Source organism: Papio anubis, chromosome 5 (assembly GCF_008728515.1).
Source record: "Papio anubis isolate 15944 chromosome 5, Panubis1.0, whole genome shotgun sequence".
NCBI classification, from domain to species: domain Eukaryota; kingdom Metazoa; phylum Chordata; class Mammalia; order Primates; family Cercopithecidae; genus Papio; species Papio anubis.
In genome coordinates this window covers 68711138-68735041 of record NC_044980.1, presented here as the reverse complement: position 1 = coordinate 68735041, position 23904 = coordinate 68711138, and the positions used below count along the sequence as shown (strand labels likewise).

The window sequence follows — 23904 nt, the reverse complement described above, 5'->3', positions numbered from 1 at the left end:
CTTCTGGTGCTCTTTCTTATTTCATTGTTTGTAGGAGTCTGGTTCTGCCAACATGAAAGTGAGACCCAGGTTATGCCATTTTTATCTACAGAAAAAAGAAACCTTATCCTGGAGATAACAGAAAGGAGACTGAAAACTCACCCAGATCTCAGTATTTGTTCTTCAGACTGGAGAACCCCAGTCTGGGCTACTTAAGCACCTTTGCCATCGGGGTCCTTATACCTCTAGCCTATCTGTTGCCAATATAAGTTGAAAGACTATATGTTTGTGTGTTAGGTGTTTTAGATGTATTAATTCTTTTAATCTCCTACCACCTTACTATGTGAGTAGTATTATCCAAGGTGACAGTGAGTAGATGGTAAAGCTATATTATAATTATGATCTTATTCTAAGGTCAAAACTTCACTAGAAGGCTCTATCTTGAAGTCTGACACATTTGAGATTAGTTAAAACTAGACTGCCAATTTTGTTTTTTTGTTTGTTTGTTTTTTGAGACAGAGTCTCACTCTGTCATCCAGGCAGGAGTGCAGTAGCAGAACCTTGGTTCACTGCAACCTCCGCCTCCTGGGTTCAAGGGATTCTACTGCCTCAGCCTTCAGAGTAGCTGGGACTACAGGCATAAGCCACCACACCCGGCTAAATTTTGTATTTTTAGTAGAGATGGGGTTTCACCATGTTGGCCAGCCTGGTCTCGAACTCCTGACCTCAGGTGATCCACCGGCCTTGTCCTCCCAAAGTGTTGGGATTACAGGCGTGAGCCAACGCATCCAGCCCAGACTAGCAATTTCTCAAAGCGTGGTCTGCAGACTCCTGCATCAGAATCACTGGCAGTGTGTATTAAAAATTCAGACTTCCTGACGGTGTCCACGACCGAAGGAATCAACACCTCCGGCCGGGCGTGGTGGCTCACGCCTGTAATCCCAGCACTTTGGGAGGCCGAGGCGGGCGGATCACCTGAGGTCAAGAGTTCGAGACCAGCCTGGCCAATATGATGAAACTCCATCTCTACTAATAATACAAAAATTAGCCAGGTGTGGTGGCGGGCACCTGTAATCCCAGCTACTCGGGAGGCTGAGGGAGGAGGATCACTTGAATCCGGGAGGCGGACGTTGCAGTGAACTGAGATAGTGCCACTGCACTCCAGCCTGAACGACAGAGCGAGACTCCACCTCAAAAAAAAAAAAAAAAAAAAAAAGCACCTCCAAGTGATTCTGTTGCAGGGGATCTGTGGATGATGCAGATTTTTTTGTTTTTAATTTTTTATAGAGAAAGGGTCTCCCTATGTTCCCCAGACTGGTCTCGAATTCCTGGGCTCAAGCAATCCTCCCACTTCGGCCTCCCAAAGTGCTGGGATTACTGGCATGAGCCAGCACACCTGGCTCAGAATTTCGTATTGTTCTTATGCAGACGAAAGCATGAGGACTCATACCTAGGCTACCGGAATTGTTGAAAGCCAACAGCACACAGCATTAGCCAACTTTATCCCTGCTCCACAGCCTCTAACCAAATCAGCTCCCGGAGCCGCTTAGCAGCCTGCAGGCACTGAACAGAACTGAGCACGCGCAGTATTTAATCCCCACCGTCGCTGGGTGGGGCTCCCTAGGACCCCGCCCCCTACCGACCTGCGGAGCCAGGGGGCGGGGCTCTCCAAAGTAATTCCGGCTTCTCGCGGCACCGGCCCAAAGCCCCGCCCCCAGCTCTCGGACCAATCAAACGGCAGATTGCTGAAAAAAAGGACCAATGCACAGGGCTGTCCTTAATTCCTCCCTGCAGTTTGAAACTGTCAGGTTGCTCCCTGGGTAGCGGCTGTGCTTGCTGAGTCTGCACTTGCTGAGACTGCAGCTGCGACGCGGCTAGGAGGCGGAGAGCGAGGAGTCGGGATTTGGTCGCGAGCGGCGACGGTGGGTAGCAGCGCTGCGGGCACACCCTGCGTCCCTGCATCCCTGGCGAAAGTAGTGGAGTGCGATTTAAAGTTCCTTGGCGCGGGCTTCCTCCCCCGGGGCTCTTCCCTGGACACGGGTGATTCAGCTGTTGTGCCGGAAGGTCTCAAAGTTCCCCTCCGAGGCGTGCAGGACGAGGAAGAGAGCAGGTGTGAGGGATGCTAAGCGGTTACTGTCATCAGAGGCTCCTGTCACTTAAAACGTTGAGAAAAAATAACCATGTATAAAGCTCTGTTGTGCTTAAGTAAGATTTTTCTTTAAACAGGCTGGGTCGGAAGGTGATGGAAGAAAACTTCTGACCTTTTGATTACTGCAGTGACTTTTCTCCTCTGCTTCTAGTCCCTGCCTTGGGGAGGGGCTGGCGCACCCCCTCTCCTTGCGTGCAGCTAGGCCTGATGAAGGGCACAGGGCACATCACCCTGCTGCTAGTCTGCATGTTAATTCGCTCTTCCTTTGACTCTTGGTGGTTCCATTTGAATTTCCAGACCCCTATTTTCCTGTCAGCCAGGTAATTACCAAGATGTTCTTTTATGTCTCTGGCAACAGAGAAGCTCACAAAAGTTTTGGTCTTGTTTTCTGATACCTTGGATTAGAAACTACTGAAAATGTAGTGAACTAATGTACATCTGCCACCAATTAAAGCAGTTTTCATTTTTCTCCTTCGTTTCTGAACTTAGAAACAGGAAAATGCTACTGTTCTAGAGTTTCAAATAACTCATACTTTGTTGGCATAAAGCAGGGCAGATGGGAGATAGCATATTTTCCAAAAGTGCAGTGGGTTTTTTTGTGTCTGCAGTGTCCGTATTAAGAAACAGTTTTTAAGATCTGATCGTACTTACTAGCTCATTTTTAAAATAATCAGCACCACCCCACTCCCCACCCGTGTTACCTGCCTGTTCTCAAATCCTGAAGGAAGAAGTGAATAAAAATATAAATGGACCAAGTTATCACAGTGGTAGACCTGAAGTCAGTGAAGCAGCCATTCTTTGCTGCAGATACATGCTCTTATTTTATCCTCCCTAATTGGCTTAACTAAAGACAGTCATGCTGAGATTTAGTTTACTTAGCATGTGTGTGCACAGTGATACTCACTGGAAAAAGTTGAACTTTCCTTTCCACAATCTAGTTCCAGCCTGTGTTTCCATTCTATTTTTGCACTTTTCCCTGTATCTTACTTTTCTACTTCAATTGCTTCATCTCTCATTTATTTTTCAGCCCACTGTAACTGAGACCTGAAATTGTTTTACTTTCCACTGAAACTGTTCAAGCAAATGTCACACCAACCTCCTAATCGCCAAATTCTATCCAATCTTCATGGTTCTTTGGCATCTAACTCTATTCTCTTCTTAAAGTTTCTCAAAGTTGTGATGCTGCTCCCATAGTTCTAATGTTCTGACTGCTGACTCCTCTTCTTTGCTGACTGTTCTCTTGCCCTTTAGATGTTAGTGGTTCTGGCTTTAACCCTCTTCTCATTCACAGTCGTAGTCCTTAACTTTATTAGGGCTATGGGCCCCTCTGAACACATATTTAAAGCTAAAGATCTTCTTTCTAGAAAAATACACATTCGCATTTATGATAAAAATATTACATACAAGTTGGGTGTAGGGACGTGATATGGTTAGGTTTTGTGTCCCCACTCAAACCTCATCTTCAATTGTAATCTCCACATGTAGTGGAAGGGAAGTGATTGGATTATGAGGGTGATTTCTCCCATGCTGTTCTCGTGATAGTGAATTCTCACGAGATCTGATTGTTTTATAAATGGTAGTTTTTCCTGCACTCTCTGACTTACTCTCTTGCCTGCCACTATCTAAGATGTGCCTGCTTCCCCTTCTACCATGATTTTAAGTTTCCTGAGGCCTCCCCAGACATGCGAAACTATGAGTCAATTAAAATTCTTTTCTTTATAAATTACCCACTTTGGGGCAGTTTTTTGGGAGTTTTTATGTTTGGGTTTTTTTTTTTTTTTTTTTTTTTGAGACAGAGCCTCACACTATCACCCAGGCTGGAGAGCAGTGGCCCAATCTCAGCTCACTGCAAGCTCTGCCTCCTGTGTTCACGCCATTCTCCTGCCTCAGCCTCCCAAGTAGCTGGGATTACAGGCACCTGCCACCACACTCGGCTCATTGTTTTGTATTTTTAGTAGAGAGAGAGTTTCGCCATGTTGGCCAGGCTGGTCTCGAACTCCTGACCTCAGGTGATCCACCCACCTTGGCCTCCCAAAGTGCTAGGATTACAAGCGTGAGCCACCGCACCCGGCCTGATCTCTCTTTCTTAATATCCAAATTTATTCTCAACGCTGCTGGAATGATCTTTCTGATCATGTAACTTTTAAAAAATATTTCAATAACTTGTCTAAAATAAACACCCAGATTTTTAATATGACAAATCTTGACCTTCCATGATCTTGGCTGCTCCTTACTTTTTGTTTCATCCTTAGCCAATCCTTGCTTTGCACCCATTGCTTTGGCCTTACCAACCTGCTTGCTGTTCCTGGCATACATGTCCATGACTCTGTGTCTTTGCTTACATTGCTATACTGCCTAGAATATCTTCAACTGTGTTTATACCTTTTATCCATCTTTCAGGATGAGACCTTCTCATCTCTCAGCACCTGGGTCATCTTCTCTAAAAACTTTCTCTGCCTCCTTTCCTGCTTATTTAGAGTCATGCAATCTTACTCCATGAAAAATAGCTACTCCTCCCTCTCTACTTTGTATCTGTTATTTTAGGGCCTATCAGCAGTTTATTCAGCAGTCGGTCACTTATATAATATACATGCCTGGACCTCTCTACAGATTGTAAACTCCTTAAGAATAAGGACTTCATTTTACATCCCTCACCAATGTCTTACATATTACTGATATTCAGATAGTTCAAATAGTCACTATTTGTTCTTTAAATAGTTTGGCTACTTGTTACTAAAAGTACTTTTAATAATTTTTTGATTCAGACTTTCAACAAATTATGCATGTATTTGATTCTGTTGTTCTGTATAAGCTCACTTTTCTTAAAATAATGTTTCCAAAGGTAAGTTTCCCAAGAAGGGAATTTGCACAAATTGTTTGTTCTCTCTTGGTTCTGTATCTTAGAGGAAAGTACACAGCACCCAGGTTGTCACACGTTGCTCAAGAACAGTGATACAATCTCTTATGCTCAACAGACCCCACTGGGGATTTTTCTGAAGATCCTCTATTTTTCTTTAACCTTTCATGTTTTCTCATCTCCCTGACTACATTATAAACTCACTAATATTGGGACTGGGTCTTCAATTATTTTTTGCCCAGTGAAATTTGCCTATAGGTACTCAATATATTGAATGAATGATTTTAACATATCACATGAAGATTGCAGATTTGGATACTGTTGCACTTATATATATATCTGGAAAGGATTTTATCCTAAATATCAAGGAAAAAAGCTAAAGTTAGCTTCTACTGTTTTAGAGCATTTGTGCAGAATGTCATCAGATGAGGAGAAATACTCACTTCCAGTTGTGCAAAATGACTCCAGTCCAGGCAGTTCTGTCTCTTCGAATCTTCAGGTAGGAAAAAATTTCTAAATTTATCATGTTTTTTTTTTATTTTAAACAAATGAATGTAAGGGAAAACTAGGATTTTAAAAAAAAATTTTCATTCAATTTGCAAGGGAGTTTTTCAATTTATAATAATATCAAACTTTAGGAATTACTGTACATATTTTAGGAGTTACTTTACATTGTTTTAACTTCTCAGAAAATATTGATGAACTCTTCAAACACTCTGTACAAAGGCTTCAACCAACACAGAGGCAAAGCTGAAATGTTCAAGAAACATTTTTTTCTTTAATTTTTTTTCATTTTAGCTACCTCTCATGAATGCTGCTTTCACTTTTAATGCAAATTAGTACAATATCAAACCATTCAAAGTTCTAGAGCTCAAGATTCCCTTGTGTTCTACTTGCTGAGGTTTGGTCTCTGTTGTCACGACATTCAGTACAATCTGCTGCCCAGGCCCTGTACATTGATAGATAAAATGAAATGGGTCAGTTGACTACAGAAGATGTGGTATTTGCATGAAATGTTTTAAATTTCTCTTATTTCTAAATATTTCATCATCAAAAATATGGATTTAGATTTCTAGAGTAGATTTTAAATGAGAGAATAATGACTGGTATATCTTAAATTTTACAGTTATATTACTCAAGGAGAAAGGCTGTTTATGCCTAAGCATACAAAATTGTTGTTGATTCTGTACAATATGAGAAAAGCTTTAGGAAAATATTTTATGAAACAAATTTTCTCCTTTAATTGAAATTATGAATTTCAAAATGGGGAAGGTATTGGGAAAATATCTGAATATTTACTAGGATAAAAGTAGTCTGGAGTTGTGGCAGAGCTTTTGTACTCTAGCCTTCCCTTTTGATGGTACCTCTCCCATGCAGTCCTGTCTTCAGGTGACAGTACTTCCTCCACTCTTCATGGCTCTCTGATTGAAACTTGAAGATAGAACTGATTAACTCATTTATACTAAAATGTAAACACCTCGTGAGCATTCATGTTGTCATTTTGTCAAGAGACAAAGCTTTAAATCAAAAGAATAAATCTCTAGAGTGGAATTTTAGAGAGATGGAAGAAGAACCTGCCAGAAATTATTTTGTGTTATTGGTTACCTACCTATAATGTAAGCCCAATTGACAGTCTCTTACTTTCAACTAATATTCCTCCTGGTTCTTGGACTGAAGTTGAAAGCCTCTCCATATTCCCTGTACATACATTGTTATTACTTTGGGTTTCACTACTGGAAACACTTCAAAATATAAATACAAAAAATAATCTTAAAAATAACATAAAATACATATTTTTACATATGTAGTAAATATATAAATCCAAACATTTAATACAAAAGCCCTTCATAAATCAATATTCCTCTTAAGGGACTTTTTTGTTACTCTCTCTGTTATGCAAATGCTTCATAAGCCAGAGGGTGGCAAATGCTGAGGGATGGGCAGCATCCATAGTGCTTATACACTGAAAATTTCCTCTAACCAGAGCTCCTATCAGCCAAGTTGCTCTGACTCTAATGGTTGAGGCATGGGTGGAGCTATATTTCAGGGTCATATCAATTCAGCTCTTGGGGATTGGGGAGGAGGGCAAAATTACAAGTTTTGAATGTTAACACAGGTTATGTTTGGCAATTAAGAAAGGCAAATTATTTATTTTGATTCTTAATTTTTGATTCTTATTTTTAAATAACTCATTTGGCCTGTATCTACATATATGAAACTCTAAAATAGTCATTTAAATAACTGATTTTTTAAAAATGTTTTTCTTGAAATAAGTTGGAATATATGATCATGGAATACTATTGACATATAATTATTTATTTCCCCTGTAAGCCATAGCAATTGTGGTAAAATATATGAAATATATGAATATGTATGAAATATATGATTTGAAATATATGTTTGGATCTTTTTTTTTCCTTCTCTTATCCAGAACAGAAGTCAGACTAGGGAAGCCACAAGTGAAAGCCACTGACTTCCACTTCTCCCTCCGTTCCTACAGGCTGGAGGTGGTAATAGGCTAACTCTGAGCAGAGCTGACTTGGCTAAATCTAGTTGTGACTGACACCACAGCAGGGACATTATAAAAAGCTTATGAACCTCACAATGTAAGATCACCATCATATTAATCTGCTCAGGCTACCATAACAAAATACTGTAAATTCATAGGCTTAAACAGCAGACATTTTTCTTCTCACAGTTCTGGATCACAGCCCAATAGAGTCAGTTTCTGGTGAGGGCTCTCTTTGTGGATTGCAGGCAGGTGCCTTCTTGCTGTGTCTTCACATGACCTTTCCTCGGTACAGTATGTGCAGGTGGGAAGAGAGAGAACACAAGCTTCCTGGTATCTCTTCTGATGAGGACATTAATGCTATCAGGGCCTCGGCCGATGGCCTTATTTAACCTTAATTACTTTCTTGGAGGCCTCATCTCCAAATACAACCACACTGGCTGTTAGGGCTTCAGGATATTAATTTTGAGGGTACACAAACATTCAGAGTCCATAACTCCATAACAGCCACACTTTTATATATTCTTAGCCAAAATCAAAAGTTTATTTTGGCTGTTTGGGAAGTATAATAGTGCTTTAACAGAAACCAAGTAAGGGTGGCTTAAGTGGATTCCTTACAGTTTGATTCTCTCTCTCGTAAATTCTGAGCTGATACATAGTCCTGAGATCATCTGAGGACCGAATCCCTTCTCTCTTGTTGCTGTGCCATGAGCTGTTGACCGTGTTTGCATTGTCAGGTACTGGTGCACTGACAGTGCACCACCTCTAGCCTGTGGGAAGAGGGGACTAGAAGGAAGCAGCTTCCTTTTTAAGGACTTCACCTAAAGTTGTATGCATCATTTCCATTTGAAACCCATAGACCAGGTCTCTTGGCCACACCTAGCTGCAGAGGAGGCTGGGAAATGTAGCTGGATGGCCATTTGCCCGAATCAAACCCTGGGGCTTTATTAAGTTAAAGAAATTAAAAAGCAATGGATGCTGCTGGATTAGTTACAGTCTCTATGCACTTGAAATTTTATGTATTAGTTTATTAGAACCAACTCACACATTCAGATTTACAGGAACTAGTAAATATCTTGTGTATGGCCCCAATTTATCAAACTCTCCGGGAATTTCCTTTTGATAATTGGAAAAGCAATACGCTTTGGGAAGTGTATTTTTTTTAAGTTAAGGATATTTAAATCTATTTAAATAACTATAGTTACTTTTGTCAATGTAAAAATTAAATGTTGGTGCTCGCTTCAGCAGCACATAAACTAAAATTGGAGTCACACAGAGATTAGCATGGTCCCTGTGCAAGGAGGACACGCAAATTCGTGAAATGTTCTAAAATTTTTAAATATTTTTTTAAGTTTTATAATACAAATCAATGTTGTATTGTGATATCCTAAATGATTTGTTTCCTATTAAGAGCCTTCCATCTTGGTGATAACCATTATGTAAAATACTAATTTTTATTTGCTACTAGGAAATGTAAGTTTAAAACTCAGACAGATGTTTATTCTGATGAAGGTGACATTGCTAACAAAAATGGTTGATTATAGCAATATGAAGGAGATTCTGGTTGAATTTTCTAAAGATTTTCTCTTTAGAATATCTCTCTCTTCCTCTTCTGTTGTTAGCCTTAAAGTATATAAAAATCAGTATTTGCTATACCTAACGTTTACTGCATGTAAGTATCTATGTTAAATACGTGAATCAGGCCGGGTGCGGTGGCTCACACCTGTAATCCTAGCACTTTGGGAGTCCAAGGCTGCAGATCAAGAGGTCAGGAGTTCGAGACCAGACTGTCCAACATGGTGAAACCCCATCTCTACTAAAAGTACAAAAATTAGGCAGGCGTGGTGGTACAAACCTGTAATCCCAGCTACCCAGGAGGCTGAGGTAGGAGAATTGCTTGAACCTGGGAGGCGGAGGTTGCAGTGAGCCAAGACCATGCCACTACACTCCAGCCTGTGCAACAGAGCAAGACTCCATCTCAAAAAAACAACAAAGAAAAAAAGAAAAAATGTAAATTAAGGTAGAAGCGCAAACCAGGTCACTCTGGTACATGTAATTGCCATAAAAGCTATCAGTTTTCAGTATATAAAAGCATAAACCTTTTTTAAAACAATTTTACTTAAAATTCCAATATAAGAAAACAGATGAAAACAAAACTACAGTAGTGTAGATTTATTTTGTAAATTCAAATATGTGACATTTATTTCTCACAAAGTCAGTTAATAAAAACAGTTAAGCTGCCTTGATAAATGTACATTTGAAATTGGGGGGTAATAGAAGGCCATTGCGGTTTTATAAGCTTAAGTATCCAATTTGCTTCTATATTTTGTTTGCATTACATAATTTTTTTTTAATTCTGAAAATGGTATCTTTTTAATAGCATGTCCCATCTTCAATTAAAGTGATCTGACATTTAAAATTAAGTGATAGAACACTTTTGATTCAGTGTTGAGTCACTCACAGATTCTTATCACCTCTTCAGACTTTGTTGTTGTTTCCCCAGAGACAGGATCTTGCTCTGTCACCCAGGCTGGGGTGCAGTGGTGCCATCTTGTCTCACTGCAGCCTCCAGTTCCTAGGCTTAAGTAGTCCTCCTGCCTCAGCCTCCTGAGTAGCTAGAACTACAGGCACACACCACCACGCCTGGCAAATTTTTGTAAAAAATTTTTTGTAGAGATGGGATCTCGCTTTGTTGCTCAGGCTTCAAGCTATCCTCCTGCCGCAGCCTCTCAAAGTGCTGAGTTTACAGGCATGAGTCACAGCATCCTGCCCTCTTCAAACTGTTAATCATAAATATGAAAATCACACGAGAAACACTCAAAGAACTCAAGCTGGGAATAAGTACTAAAACTTTGTAATATAATAAGCATGTGACTCTATTGTGGTAATTAAATTCCTTAAAAAGAAATTCAGTTGAATATAACATTGTAACTGTTACACTACATTATTGATTATTGGCCTCTCTTAGGAAGAATATGAAGAGCTGCTTCGTTATGCTATAGTGACTCCAAATATTGAACCCGGTGCTTCACAGTCATCTCATCCTAAGGGAGAATTGGTGCCAGATGTCAGAATTTCTACAATTCATGATATTCTTCATAGTCAAGGTTATATATATTTTTCAAGATATCTCTTAATTTAACATATTACTGAGTTTATTAATGATCCTGACAGGATTGTGAAAATGCCTGTCCAGATCAGGGATTCTTCTCGACCATTTGTGTGTATTAGTATCATCTAGGGGAGCTTTTTACAGTTTAATATATTATTCCTGACTCTCTTATGACAGCTTGATTTTTCTTTGAACTTCATTTGACTCTTACTTTTATGAAGAATAATAAAGTTGAAGCAACACTATGGCAACTACATGGCTTTTAGGTATGTTGTATCTCAGTACTTGTTCCAACAGTTGTATGCCAGGATTAACTTGAAAACTAAATGCCCAAGCCTAAAATTAAAGATGGTAGCCCTGAGAGTCTCTTAAATTACTTTACGAACCTCATGCTAGTGCTTTATCAGCGGTATTTATATGGGCATGGAGAACTATTTGAATAATTATCACAAAGGTGAACCTATCTGTGGACCATGTCAGCAACAGAACTGAAAGCTACTACAAACCAGGATGTGTGTTGATAGATGAGTGAAAGGTGGAGAGAAGAGTAAAGTTCCATTAACCTCCATTCCTTATTCAGGTGAAGACAACATCCCAAACTCTAAATAAATGTTCTTTCAAAGGGCACAGAAAACCTTCCTAAAACAGTCCTGATAAGGAACAGTTATCACACTATAGGCATAACTCCAAGGATCCCTGTCCTTGAAGGCACATGATACAGCCTACTCAGAGGCCAAAGGCTCCTGGGCTTCTGCTAAGTCATAGCTCTAGTGTCTGTTGTCTCTCACTGTCTGTAGACATGGAATTTTCACTGCTTCTCAGTCTTTGGCCTATTGCAGTGGAACAACAAATGGGACCACAGGATGAGAGCCTTAAAATATAGGCCAGGCAGTGGCTCATGCTTGTAATGCTAGTACTTTGAGAGGCTGAGGCAGGAGGATCACTTGAGGCCAGGAGTTTGAGACAAGCCTAGGCAACATAGCAAGACCCTATCTCTACTAAAAAATTAGCCGGGCAGAGCAGTCTATAGTCCCAGCACCTCGGGAGGCTGGGGTGGGAGGATTGCCTGAGCTCAGGAGTTCAAGACTGCAGTGTGCCATGATTATGCCACTGCACTTCAGCCAGGGCAACAGAGCAAGACTCTGTTAAAAAAAAAAAAAAGAAAGAAAAAACTTTCGAGATGCTGTAGTCAACAGTTCAAGGTAATCACCTGGGATTTAAGACTATTGTTCTTTTCTCTTACGTAAAATAGCATTTATTCTCTACCATTTCCAAAAAGGATTTGAGATTGAAACACACAATATGTAGTAAGTTTAGATACTCTTTAGTCATCTTGAGATTCACAAGTAGACTTTGTTAAAGTCTTCTATGTAAATTCATCATCCCACATTCTCTTTATTCTTGGTATCTCAGCTGCTTGATATAAGGCATGATATGTGGAAATTGACAACATATGTATAAGCCTCTAACAGTCATTCTTGAGAGGTTTTTCCCAGTTTCCTTTTTGCCATCTGTTGACTACAGGTTCCTGAAGTGGAAGCCAGAAAGTCCTTGTTTGGGGGAGCCAGTGCCACCTTAGTTTGATTGTGGCTAGTGAAAAGCAGTGGGCCTCTGGAAATACCCAGTGTCATAAGAGAGCAGATCCTTTTCCAAGTTCTAATGTCATTTACCCACTTACTCTCTTGGTGTGAATTGAATGCTATAGTAGACTACATTATCTCTCATCTATATTTGGTGTGTAAGTTGGAGCTTATCAATGATATAGTAAGTCTTTTTCTAGTCTCAGATTTTTATCTCTTCTTGTTCTTTGTTTTAGTGTTCCTATATCTCCGGCATGTTGTATTTTGTTTGTTCTAAAATCTTTTTTATGTACTGCTACCTTATTAAATTATGTGTGATTAGACATTTTATTTAAGAGCGGTTCCATTTAATTTTAAAAAGCTTTCCTTTTGGCAGGAAATAACTCTGAAGTAAGAGAAACTGCAATAGAAGTTGGAAAAGGATGTGATTTCAATATTTCAAGTCATTCAAAGACAGATGGTATTAATTTTCTTTAGCTTATTTGTATTAATATACAATATTTTGTGGTTTGATGAATAATATCTATGTAGAAAGAGGAATAATTTCAGCATATTACTTTTTGGCAGGATTTTAAAATGCTATTGTCACCAATTTAAGTGATAATATTTAAAATAATTTTATAAGATTCCAAAATAGTACAACTAAGACAGGTCAATGCATTATAGTGTGTAGTATCCTTTCTTAAAATTTCTAAGTTAGAGGCAAGTCTTTTAAAAGATTTAATGGCATATTATATAGTTTGACCAATTCAAGTTTTTATGTAAACCAATGCACTGTTTCCCAACTTTCAGGCGTTTGCGTACCAATGTAAGAATTTTCATCCTATCTTTATGCCACCTGTTCTATCATTTAGTGTTTTTCTTTAAAAGTCTGCTTTGTCTTTGTTAAAAGGAAAGATTAGCAAATCTTAAAGAGGCTTTTTTGGGGGGGGGGGGGTTGTTTTTTGTTTTTGTTATTTTATTTTGTTTTTGAGACAGGATCTCACTCTGTCACCCAGGCTAGAGTGCAGGGCTCCCTGCAGCCTCAACCTGCTTGGCTCAAGTGATCCTCCTGCCTCAGTGCCCCCTCCCTCAGTAGCTGGGACTACAGGCACATGCCACCACACCCAGCTAATTTTTAAATTTTCTGTAGCGCTGGGATCTCACTATGTTGCCCAGGCTGGTCTCAAATTCCTAAGATCAAGTGATCCACTTGCCTTGGCCTCCCAAAGTGCTGGAATTATAGGCATGAGCCACCATGCCTGGCTTTAAAGAGCTTTTAAAAGCATACTAGAACTGGACTGAACTTTTTTCTTGACAGAATAATTAAAATAATTAAAATGTAATATTGTGGAATATTTTTCTATTTAATGTTATTTAATGTGGTAACCGTTTTTGCCACCACGTAAGTAATGCCTGTATCCCTTAGTTTCCTCACTTGTAAGTAGAAGTCTTAGGCACCATAATCTCTGACAGCCCTTCCAAGTTCTGAAGTTACATAATTTGATTTCTTAAAAGGTGAGTGTTGAGATATTTTTTATATTGAAAAGCAGAGTCTATTGCTTTCTTTGTGAGTACAGATCTAGTTGGCAAAATCAAGTAAAAGAGAATATTCATGTACATTGTCATTCCACCTGTTCTTTGGGTTTCTTAACCATCCTCAGAACATGCAGGTAGCGTTTCATAGTGTGACTAGCCCAGACCTTGTGTTGTTTTTTATACCAAACACACATCTTAAGGAATTATTTTCCCTTTTGCAAAGAAGTCTTTACATAAGCAGAATATGTTTGCAAAAAAATTAAAATCTTACAAATTTTAAAAAAGAATTCTTGAAATACTTACTTTTAAGTAACAAGTTTTCTATCATAGATTCATCTTTCATTCAGTAAGAAGAAAGCTCTTCCATCTCTGTTATTAGGATGCTCATAGCAAATGTGAGGTATGTGACAAGTGATGACAGATAGTCTCTAATTCCGGCATAAATATGTGAGAAAATATGAACTTTTCTTTCTCAGTACTTTTTTTTTTTTTTTGAGGCAGAGTCTCGCTCTGTCACCCAGGCTAGAGCACAGTGGCGTGGTCTCAGCTCACTGCAACCTCAGCCTTCCAGGTTCAAGCAATTCTCCTGCCTCAACCTCCCAAGTAGCTGGGACTATAGGCATGTGCCACCACGCCCAGCTAACTTTTTGTATTTTTAGTAGAGATGGGGTTTCACCTGTTGGCCAGGCTGGTCTTGAACTCCTGACCTCGTGATTCGCCCACCTCGGCCTCCCAAAGTGCTGGGATTACAGGCATGAGGCACCACGCTCAGCCTTTCAGTACTTTTTTAGAAATAGATACCAGTTCTCTTTAGGGCCCTGACTCTCCCCCACCTCCCTGTAAATGGATAGGGGATGAGCGTTTTATATATATGCACATACATATAGAGATGTGTATATTTCTCACCTATATATTGAAGCCTAACAGGGTACTTTCAACAGAGTATGTGCAAAACTAAATTATGAGTCTCTTTCTACTTATATTGTTTAATTTTAATGGATTTTTTTTGGAGGGGGTGGGGTTTGGGATTTTTTGGAGACAGAGTCTCACTCTGTCACCAGACTGGAGTGCAGTGGCATGATCTCAGCTCACTGCAACCTCCGCCTCCTGGGTTCACGCCATTCTCCTACCTCAGCTTCCCGAGTAGCTGGGACTACAGGCACGTGTCACCACGCCCAGCTAATTTTTGCATTTTTAGTAGAGATGGGGTTTCACCATGTTGGCCAGGATGGTCTCAATCTCTGGACCTCGTGATCCGCCCACCTTGGCCTCCCAAAGTGCTGAGATTACAGGCATGAGCCACCATGCCCGGCCAAACTTTAATAGTATTAAAACCAATCCCAGTGTTAAATTTATGGAGTAATATTGACCTATATACAACCACACTGACCTTGGTCAATTACTTAACTCTTTCTGAACCTCAGTTCCTCATCAGTAAAATGGAGATAATAATACCTATTTTTTAGGGTAGCATGTGTTATGAGAACTAATCTTTATAATGTTTTTGTTACAGAAACAGAAAGCACTTCATGAATGGTGATATAATACAGATGATGATAGTTTCAGCTGAGCCTGGACCTGAATATATGAAGGATCCTTATTTGGGGTAGAGGTCATTTGCTGGGGGAGAAGGGATTGGGAGTATAGGAGGTTATCTCATGCCAGTCGGTGCTAAATCAGTGACAGTACTGAAATTAAAAATAGACTAAGGTACACCTGAAAGGTAGTTTCTCTGCATTTCTCTCAGCCTCCATAGGTAGCAGACATCTTTTAGCCTTCCAACATGGTTCCTTACCAACTTGAGTTATTTTCAATTTGGCTTGACAGCTACAACTTTTCTTTTATTCTAGAGTCATCACCAGTGCTATCACCGAGGAAGGCTTCTCATCCGGTCATGGATTTTTTCAGTTCACATCTTTTAGCTGACTCTTCCTCACCAGCAACAAATTCTAGTCATACAGATGCCCAGGAAATACTTGTGGGCGATTTTCTTGTTTCTGATGAAAACCTTCAGAAGATGGAAAATGTACTTGATCTTTGGAGTTCAGGTCTTAAGGTACAGCAGTTGTTCAATTACGATGGTTTAATATGTAATGTAATAGTTTTACTCTCGTTTATACTGTTTTGTTTTTTTGAGTTAAACTTTTTAAAAATCTTTTGTTTCCTGAGATCAGTTCAGTGTCTTAAGTCTTGCTTCTCAATCTTTAATGTATTTATGAATCATAGGGGGAGCCTGTTAAGCTGCAGCTTCATATGCAGTAGACTCTTTTTTTTCTTTTTTTTTTTTTTGACTCTTGTTTGTTTGTTTGTTTGATTTTACTTTAAGTTCTGGGATACATGTGCTGAACATGCAGGTTTGTTACATAGATATACATGTGCCATGGTGGTTTGCTGCACCTATCAACCAGCCATCTAGGTATTAAGCCCCGCATGCATTAGGTATTTGTCCTAATGCTCTCCCTCCCCTTGCCCCCCATCCCCTGACAGGCCCCGGTGTGTGATGTTCCCCTCCCTGTGTCCATGTGTTCTCATTTCTGTGAAGCTCCCAGGTGATGCTACTGCTTCAGAAACTGTACTTTGAGTTGCCAGGTTTTAAGTGGTTGCTGGAACGGTTCTACATGCTCCACAGAATTTCGCAGATACTTTGAATGGTCAGCCTGTGTGTAACTGAGACATACTGAGCCTTTACCATCTCATAGTTATGACTAATGGAAATGTCTCCTTTTATGTGATACAAAAGATCCAATTTTAGCAATGGATATTCATTTTATAGCCATTCCTATAGCAACCATGATGTGGAAGTGATAAATCTATAAAAGTTGATTTTTATTTTGATGCTACTGGCCTTTAAGTAAAAGAAAGTATTGCAGAAATGGCAAGTGGGAGTTTTGTTTGCTTTTTGGGTTTTTTTTTTTTTTTTTTTTGCTATTATTAAAAAACTGGAGAAAATGACAGTTTTTCTGAAATATATAATTTGAGGAAACTAAGTTGCATATTCACATATATAGAGAAATTATGGCCATATGAGTTCTGTGGCATTTATATTTTTCCCTCATTTGCAACCTTAAATTCTAGAAATAATTCTTCAGTGTAATTTTACCATTTTCCCCCTGGAACGGATTTCATACTTTATAATAGTGTAAGTCAATTGGAGTATTGTACCACCAACCATTCAAATTGTGTTTAGTTAATATGTTGTCCAGTTTTTTTTAATAACAAATTATTATTTGGTCTTTTTATTTATGCCAGTCAGTAGGGTGGCAGAACTTAGCAGTCCATTATACAGATAATAATCTGTAATAAATGGCTTGGGAAAAAAAGTATCCATGGTTTCCTCCATCACCCATTTCTAAATAACTTCTGACTCTTACATGAGCTTAGCCTATGCCGTTGTTCTGTGTTTCCCTTTATTCCTGATCCATCGTCATATGGACATTTAATCCTTGAATAAACAAAGGAACATAGTGAATGAGGCCTGAAATTTTTTTGAAATGACAACAAGATTTCATACAAAATTACTTAAAATAGGAAAAAATTAGCTTCCCTAGTATGATGACTGTGAACTGCACAGACCTGTAACTGTTGAACTTACATGTTTTTCATTAGTGTGTTCCAATTGTTTTAATGGCTTTTGTGTTGATTGTTCTAATTTTTTTAATGTTTCTTAATTTCAGTGTAGTTTTAAGAAGTGACGTTAATGAACAAACTACTTAATTGTCACTATATTAATTTTTCAGACAAACATCATATGTGAGCTAAGTAAATGGAGACTTAATTTTATTGACTGGCACCGAATGGAAATGAGAAAAGAGAAAGAAAAACATGCAGCACATTTAAAACAACTGTGTAATCAGATCAATGACTTGAAGGAGCTGCAAAAAACCTTTGAAATCTCCATTGGGAGAAAAGATGAGGTCTTCTTTTTTATATTTTTTTTAATTGAGATTCAGTAAATGTCTTGCTAAATAATAAATTCTAAGAAATGATTATCTCATACAAGATAGTTTCTATCAGAAACTGACAGAAAAATTCGTGGCCATCTGATTTATTCTTCCTGTTAAACATATCAGCGTAATGTCATTTTACCCTCACCATTGACTTCAGTGTTCTTGATGTTCTTGATGTTTTAGAAAACAAAGAATGTTTGCTTTGTAAACCATATTAAAACATCACCTTATAGCCCATAAATATATAAAACTATTATGATTTGTCAATTTAAATTTTTTTTAAAAGAGTATGTGCTAGCCGGGCGCGGTGGCTCAAGCCTGTAATCCCAGCACTTTGGGAGGCGGAGATGGGCGGATCACGAGGTCAGGAGATCGAGACCATCCTGGCTAACACGGTGAAACCCTGTCTCTACTAAAAATACAAAAAACTAGCTGGGCGAGGTGGCGGCGCCTGTAGTCCCAGCTACTCCGGAGGCTGAGGCAGGAGAATGGCGTAAACCCGGGAGGTGGAGCTTGCAGTGAGCTGAGATCTGGCCACTGCACTCCAGCTCGGGCGACAGAGCCAGACTCCGTCTCAAAAAAAAAAAAAAGAGTATGTGCTAAATGTAAGTACACTAGTTTTTTTCTTTCTAATCCTAACTACCCTTAAGAGAACATGAAGGAATCAGCATTATCTACATTTTAAACCATCCTTTTAGGGGTCATTTTAAGCATCTCAAATTCTTTTTTTCTCTCTCTCTTTTTGAAATGGGGTCTTGCTATGTTGCCCAGACTGGAGAACAGTGGCTATTCATAGGCATGATGGTAGCTCACTGCAACCTCAAACTCCTGGGCTCAAGTGATCCTCCTGCCTCAGCCCCTGCCAGGGACTGCAGGTGCATACCACCAAGCCTGGGGTTAAGCATCTCAAATTCTATCAGTGATGGGTGTGTTTTCATTAATGAAGTCTTTCTTCATTTTATTGATAAACACAGAAAGCATCTTTTATTTCACTTTCCTTTAGCTTCTTAAGAATTTGAGGGTAATTCAAGTCTGTGCTAATTTTTTGCCGCCTGACACAGTACCTGGAACAAAGCAGATGGGCAACAAATCTGTGTCCTGCTAAAAGTGAATGTCCAGATAGGCATCCACTTATGGATAGGAGAGTGGTGGTGTTCAGAAGAGGAGGACTTGGGCAGACACCTCAGCTGCTTGTCTGCAGAAGCAGCACTTAAGTGTTTTCATGTATTAAAGATTATAATTTTTTTAAACATATCTTGATTTCATATAAAATTTTATAGAGTTTGCTTTTTTTGAAACAATGGATTTTAATGTCAGTCATTTTCTTTGTTATACTCAAAATTCTGTTCTGTGGTTTTGAAATATTTTAAGTTTAATTTTTTTATTTTGAAGTATCACAAAGAATATAGATATCATATGTTCAGTTTATGAGAATGAGTAAAGTGGATAGACAGGTTCTACCATTCATCTTAACACATAGAATATATATATATATATATATTTTTTTTTTTTTTTTTTTTTTTTTTTTTTTTGAGACGGAGTCTCGCGCTGTGTCACCCAGGCTGGAGTGCAGTGGCGCGATCTCGGCTCACTGCAAGCTCCGCCTCCCAGGTTCACGCCATTCTCCTGCCTCAGCCTCCGAGTAGCTGGGACTGCAGGCGCCCGCCACCACGCCCGGCTAGTTTTTTGTATTTTTAGTAGAGACGGGGTTTCACCATGTTAGCCAGGATGGTCTCGATCTCCTGACCTCGTGATCCACCCGCCTCGGCCTCCCAAAGTGCTGGGATTACAGGCTTGAGCCACCGCGCCCGGCCAACACATAGAATATTTCCAGTATCTTAGAATGTATGCCCTTTTCCTCTTTGGAAATTATTTAAAGAACAGGTATAAATATCTCTTGGTAAATGTGCCCAATTTACAAAATCTCTTTCTAATGTGACTATTTTTAGAAATTTATTTCAGTTATTCAGTTATTTTATAAGAGAGAATATTATCTTAGGATTTTAAAGCCTTCTGAATTTTTTTTTAAGAACAAGAGTAATATCACTGAAGAAGTACATCTACATATAACATATTAATAACATATATAACATGTTATATATAACGTGTTATTAATAGTTACATGTATAACATGTTATTAATTTATATATATAACATATAACTAATAAGCAAATAATATAACTATTATTTGCTTTTATAGGTTTGTTTAATCCAGAAAATCACTGGACAGTTTTTGAGGAACTTCTATATCCAAGGTAGTAGTAGGGACCAGAAAGATATTTAAATATCTAAATATTCTGGCCCCTGCCCTCAAATCTAGCGAATGAAGACATGGTGTATATAGAAGAACTTTCAAATGTATAATTGTTTACCTGAATTGAATGTCAGTAGCTAATTTGCATATACATAAACTCTTTATTGATGATTACCCTATACACATAATGAAGATTTCTTTCTTTTGTTCCCTTTCATTGGTTGATATCTAGTATATTCATGTGAGAAAGTTTTATTGTCTTTTTAAAGATAATAATAAGGTTAACTGAATGAATATAGTAGTGATCCATACCTATCCTCTCTAGCATTTTTTGATGTATGAGAAAATCACTTTACCAACTGCTGTTATTGTAGTATCACAATAATTGGGTTATTTGCTGTTTTCACAGGTGATTTCTAGCTTGTCTCATGCCATAGGCAAGCAAAAGGAAAAGATAGAGTTGATGAGAACCTTCTTCCACTGGCGAATCGGCCATGTCAGAGCCAGACAGGACGTAAGTGTCAAAGCAGAAGACAGCTGATGGATGTTAGACTTCTGAATTCAGAAGCGCTCAGGATCACTTATTATAGTTGTTTTCTAATAAGTCAAAATGAATTTGTGATTTAATGTTCCTCTTATTTCAAAGGAATTTGATTTTGATGTAGTTTGGAAAAAATACATTTTAGGTCTTATAGACATATAATATATATTACAATAGATACATCATTTCCTGCTTCATAGTGGGTTAATAAGGATTGTTCCTAAATTGTAAATGCCCTAGTAATAGAACCCCTCAGATGAGGTTTTTGGAGAAAGAAATTACCTTTAACATATCAAATGCTTCCTATATTGTTTCTACTTTTAAAATGCCTGAATACAACTTATTCATAAAGAGGCTTTACAATATACATTAAATCACGATATAAATGTTTGTTATATAGACTTGCGTTAGAGTGAGAGTCAGAGAAAGCCATACCTATATAGCTTTTTTAAAGTTATCCTTAGCTTGTAGTATATCGTTTAAACTTGAACATCCTTTAAGAAAGAACTGAGTTGGTATATCAGTAAATAGTGAACTGAAAGAGAATAATAAATTGTTGTATCAGAAGTGGAAAAGTATGAGAGTATATCCCACAAGAAGACAGAGTTTAGAGACACATGAGTATAGGAGATGAATATATATTTTTTATATATATATATATATGTTTTCCGTGTATATTCATGTGAGCTATGGAGTAATCTCTGTGTATTGAGTTTCCAAGAGATTAGTGTTTTAGGAAAAAGCTAGTATAGGTTGAGTATCCTTTATCCAAAATGTTTGGCACCAGGAGAATTGTAGATTTTAGATTATGTTTTGTATCACGCCTTATACACAAAATTCATTTATGTTTCATATTTTTTCACCTTCTACATATAGCTTAAGGTAATTGTATATAATATTTTTAATAATTCTGTGCATGAAACAAAGTTTGTGTTAAGTACTTCCATGTGGAATTTTTCACTTGTTGTGTCATGCTGGCGCTCAGAAAGTTTCAGATTTTTGGATTAGGGATGCTCAACCTACTTTATCCTGGAATAAGATTTCTCCTTTAAGTATACTTTCTGGTTTTTTTCTTTTTTTTTTTTTAAATTAATCCCAATAGATTAAATCCACATTAAGCTGGTTAAAATGAATATTTATACTCTATTTTGAAACTTGTCAAGTAAAATAATGAGAATGCATATTTATTTTTAAATGTTAGCCAGAATAGTTGAGGCTACTGTCACTTTTTGGATAGTTTTTCAAACTTAAGAAATTGAGAATTGGAACTACTTCTTCAAGAATTTAAATTCATTGATGAAAGAAAAATAGCATATGTTCTTATTTGGATTAGCACCATATATGATGGCAAGGTTTATACATTAATCTTGTTTGTGGTGGCCATCAAACTGAAGAGAAAGCAGTGTCATCTGAAGCCAGAGCCACCACCTTTTCCTTCGTTCTAGCCACTGTTATTCTCCTAGTCCTGCTAAATTCATAAGTAAGATGGCAAGTGGTAATTTGCTCATTTTCTTTCATTTGATTGTGTTCTTTTTCTCTAACTTGATTAGTTGCGCAAAGCAATGATGTAATGGATAGAACTCAGTCTCTGGAGTCAGGCAAGTCTGGCTTTACTCATCCTCTTTGTGTGACCTCCATAGGTTACTTAACCTCTCTAAACCTGTTCTCCTATGTGCAAGATGAGAATAGTATGATTACACAGGATTAAATGATGTATGTACACTTACCACCATGTTATGTTTATTAATACTGCCAATATATTTATCAGCCCACTGTTTTTGAAGTTATATTTTACTTTTATTTAGGTTTATGAAGGTAAACTAGCTGACCAGTACTACCAGAGAACTTTACTGAAGAAAGTCTGGAAAGGCTGGCGTTCCATAGTCCAAAAGCAATGGAAAGATGTGGTGGAAAGAGCTTGTCAAGCAAGAGCTGAAGAAGTTTGTGTCCAGATCTCCAATGATTATGAAGCCAAAGTTGCTATGGTAAGCATCTTTTTCCCTGCTTTTCACTTTCTTCTAATACAGTGAAAAGGTAGGTAGACTCACTATTAATTAATAGACTTCTTTTGATCTTTAATCAAGAATGAAGACAAAAAAATGAAAATGTTTATTCTTGTGTTAATTTAATGTTTATTGTATATTCTTACATGGTTGATATAAGTAGTTGTATAGAAATTGAAATTATTGGTTGGGCGCGGTGGCTCATGCCTGTAGCCCTGGCACTTTGGGAGGCTGAGGCGGGCGGATCACCTGAGTCAGGAGTTTGAGACCAGCCTGGTCAACATGGTGAAACCCCATCTCTACTAAAAAAAAAGAAAAATTAGCTGGGTGTGGTGGTGCATGCCTATAATCCCAGCTACTCCAGAGGCTGAGGCAGGGGAATTGCTTGAACCTGGGAGGCAGAAGTTGCAGTGAGCCGAGGTCATGCCATTGTACTCCAGCCTGGGCATTGAGAGCAAAAATCTGTCTCAAAAAAGAATAACAAGAAACTGAAATTATTTTTTCCCATTGACTTTTAATAATAAAATTAACATTGTTTTCATGGGAAAACATTTGGAATTCAAATGAAATAAAAACCATTCTAAAGAATGCAATAGGCCTCTTGAAGTTAAATATTAAAATGAAAAAATGACTCATCATTACAGCATTAAATTATTAAGATTAAAAATAAATCCATAATACAAATACTTTTCTGCAATTCAATATGACCTGCAAAAAATGCAGTCCCTTGAGGTTTGGCCTGTGGGAAAGTGTGTTGTATGTAGGGTCACTCTGCACTTCAAATACTGAAGGTAACATTTATTTTATAAAAATTCTGTTAATATTGCAGGCATGTAGTTTTTTGTGTATGTTTTTTTTTGTTTGTTTTTTGTTTTTTTTCCTGAAAGGGCTATCTGTGGCTCTTAATGTATTTTGTTTAACATCCTACATAAGTTTTACAGTAAAAAATGGCATATCTTTTTGTAAAATGAAAATACATCAGCAATCTTCAATGGGACTGGATAAAATTCCCCTTGTTTGAGCCTTGATTTTAAGGTTAGGAATGAAAGCAATTTGTTGATGGAGATAATAGAGGTAATATGTACCTTTTAAAATAAATTGCACATAGCAGAAGAGGTAAGTAGCAAACTTTTTAATATTTCACATGAGAATGATTTCAGAGTATGTATCTATTTTTTTGACAGTATTTTTCATAGTATCTCAAATTGTTTTGTTTTTTAAACGTTCTTATTTTAGTTATCTGGAGCTTTGGAAAATGCAAAAGCTGAAATTCAAAGAATGCAACATGAAAAAGAGCACTTTGAAGATTCCATGAAAAAAGCTTTCATGAGGGGTGTATGTGCGTTAAATCTTGAAGCCATGACTATATTTCAAAACAGAAATGATACAGGTTAGTATTTCATTGAAGATTCTCTGCCTACTTTCAGAAAAGGATTTGAGATTTTGGTGATTGAT

General features: G+C 37.9%; 1 protein-coding gene and 1 non-coding gene across 6 annotated transcripts in view; both read left to right on the top strand.

The window, feature by feature from the left end:
* The first annotated feature begins 1723 nt into the window (after nucleotides 1-1723).
* The window catches only part of POC5 (POC5 centriolar protein), a 38074-nt gene continuing 15893 nt past the window's right edge, over nucleotides 1724-23904 (top strand). The window contains exons 1-9 of one of the 5 annotated variants that reach the window (XM_003899830.4): nucleotides 1724-1901; nucleotides 5387-5484; nucleotides 10463-10601; nucleotides 12563-12646; nucleotides 15555-15760; nucleotides 17442-17618; nucleotides 20315-20419; nucleotides 22252-22431; nucleotides 23686-23839. In XM_003899830.4, coding sequence (XP_003899879.1) covers nucleotides 5401-5484; nucleotides 10463-10601; nucleotides 12563-12646; nucleotides 15555-15760; nucleotides 17442-17618; nucleotides 20315-20419; nucleotides 22252-22431; nucleotides 23686-23839 — 1129 coding nt within the window. In that variant the 5' untranslated portion in view covers nucleotides 1724-1901; nucleotides 5387-5400. Of the gene's footprint in view, nucleotides 1902-5386; nucleotides 5485-5561; nucleotides 5963-10462; nucleotides 10602-11714; nucleotides 12647-13346; nucleotides 14105-15217; nucleotides 15761-17441; nucleotides 17619-20314; nucleotides 20420-22251; nucleotides 22432-23685; nucleotides 23840-23904 lie in introns of those variants that run through there. The other 4 variants (XM_009208635.1, XM_003899831.5, XM_017959659.3 and 1 more) reach the window with 4 other exon arrangements.
* LOC116275075 lies at nucleotides 8727-8830 on the top strand. The gene has a single exon (XR_004184044.1). It is a non-coding gene; the product is annotated as a U6 spliceosomal RNA (small nuclear RNA).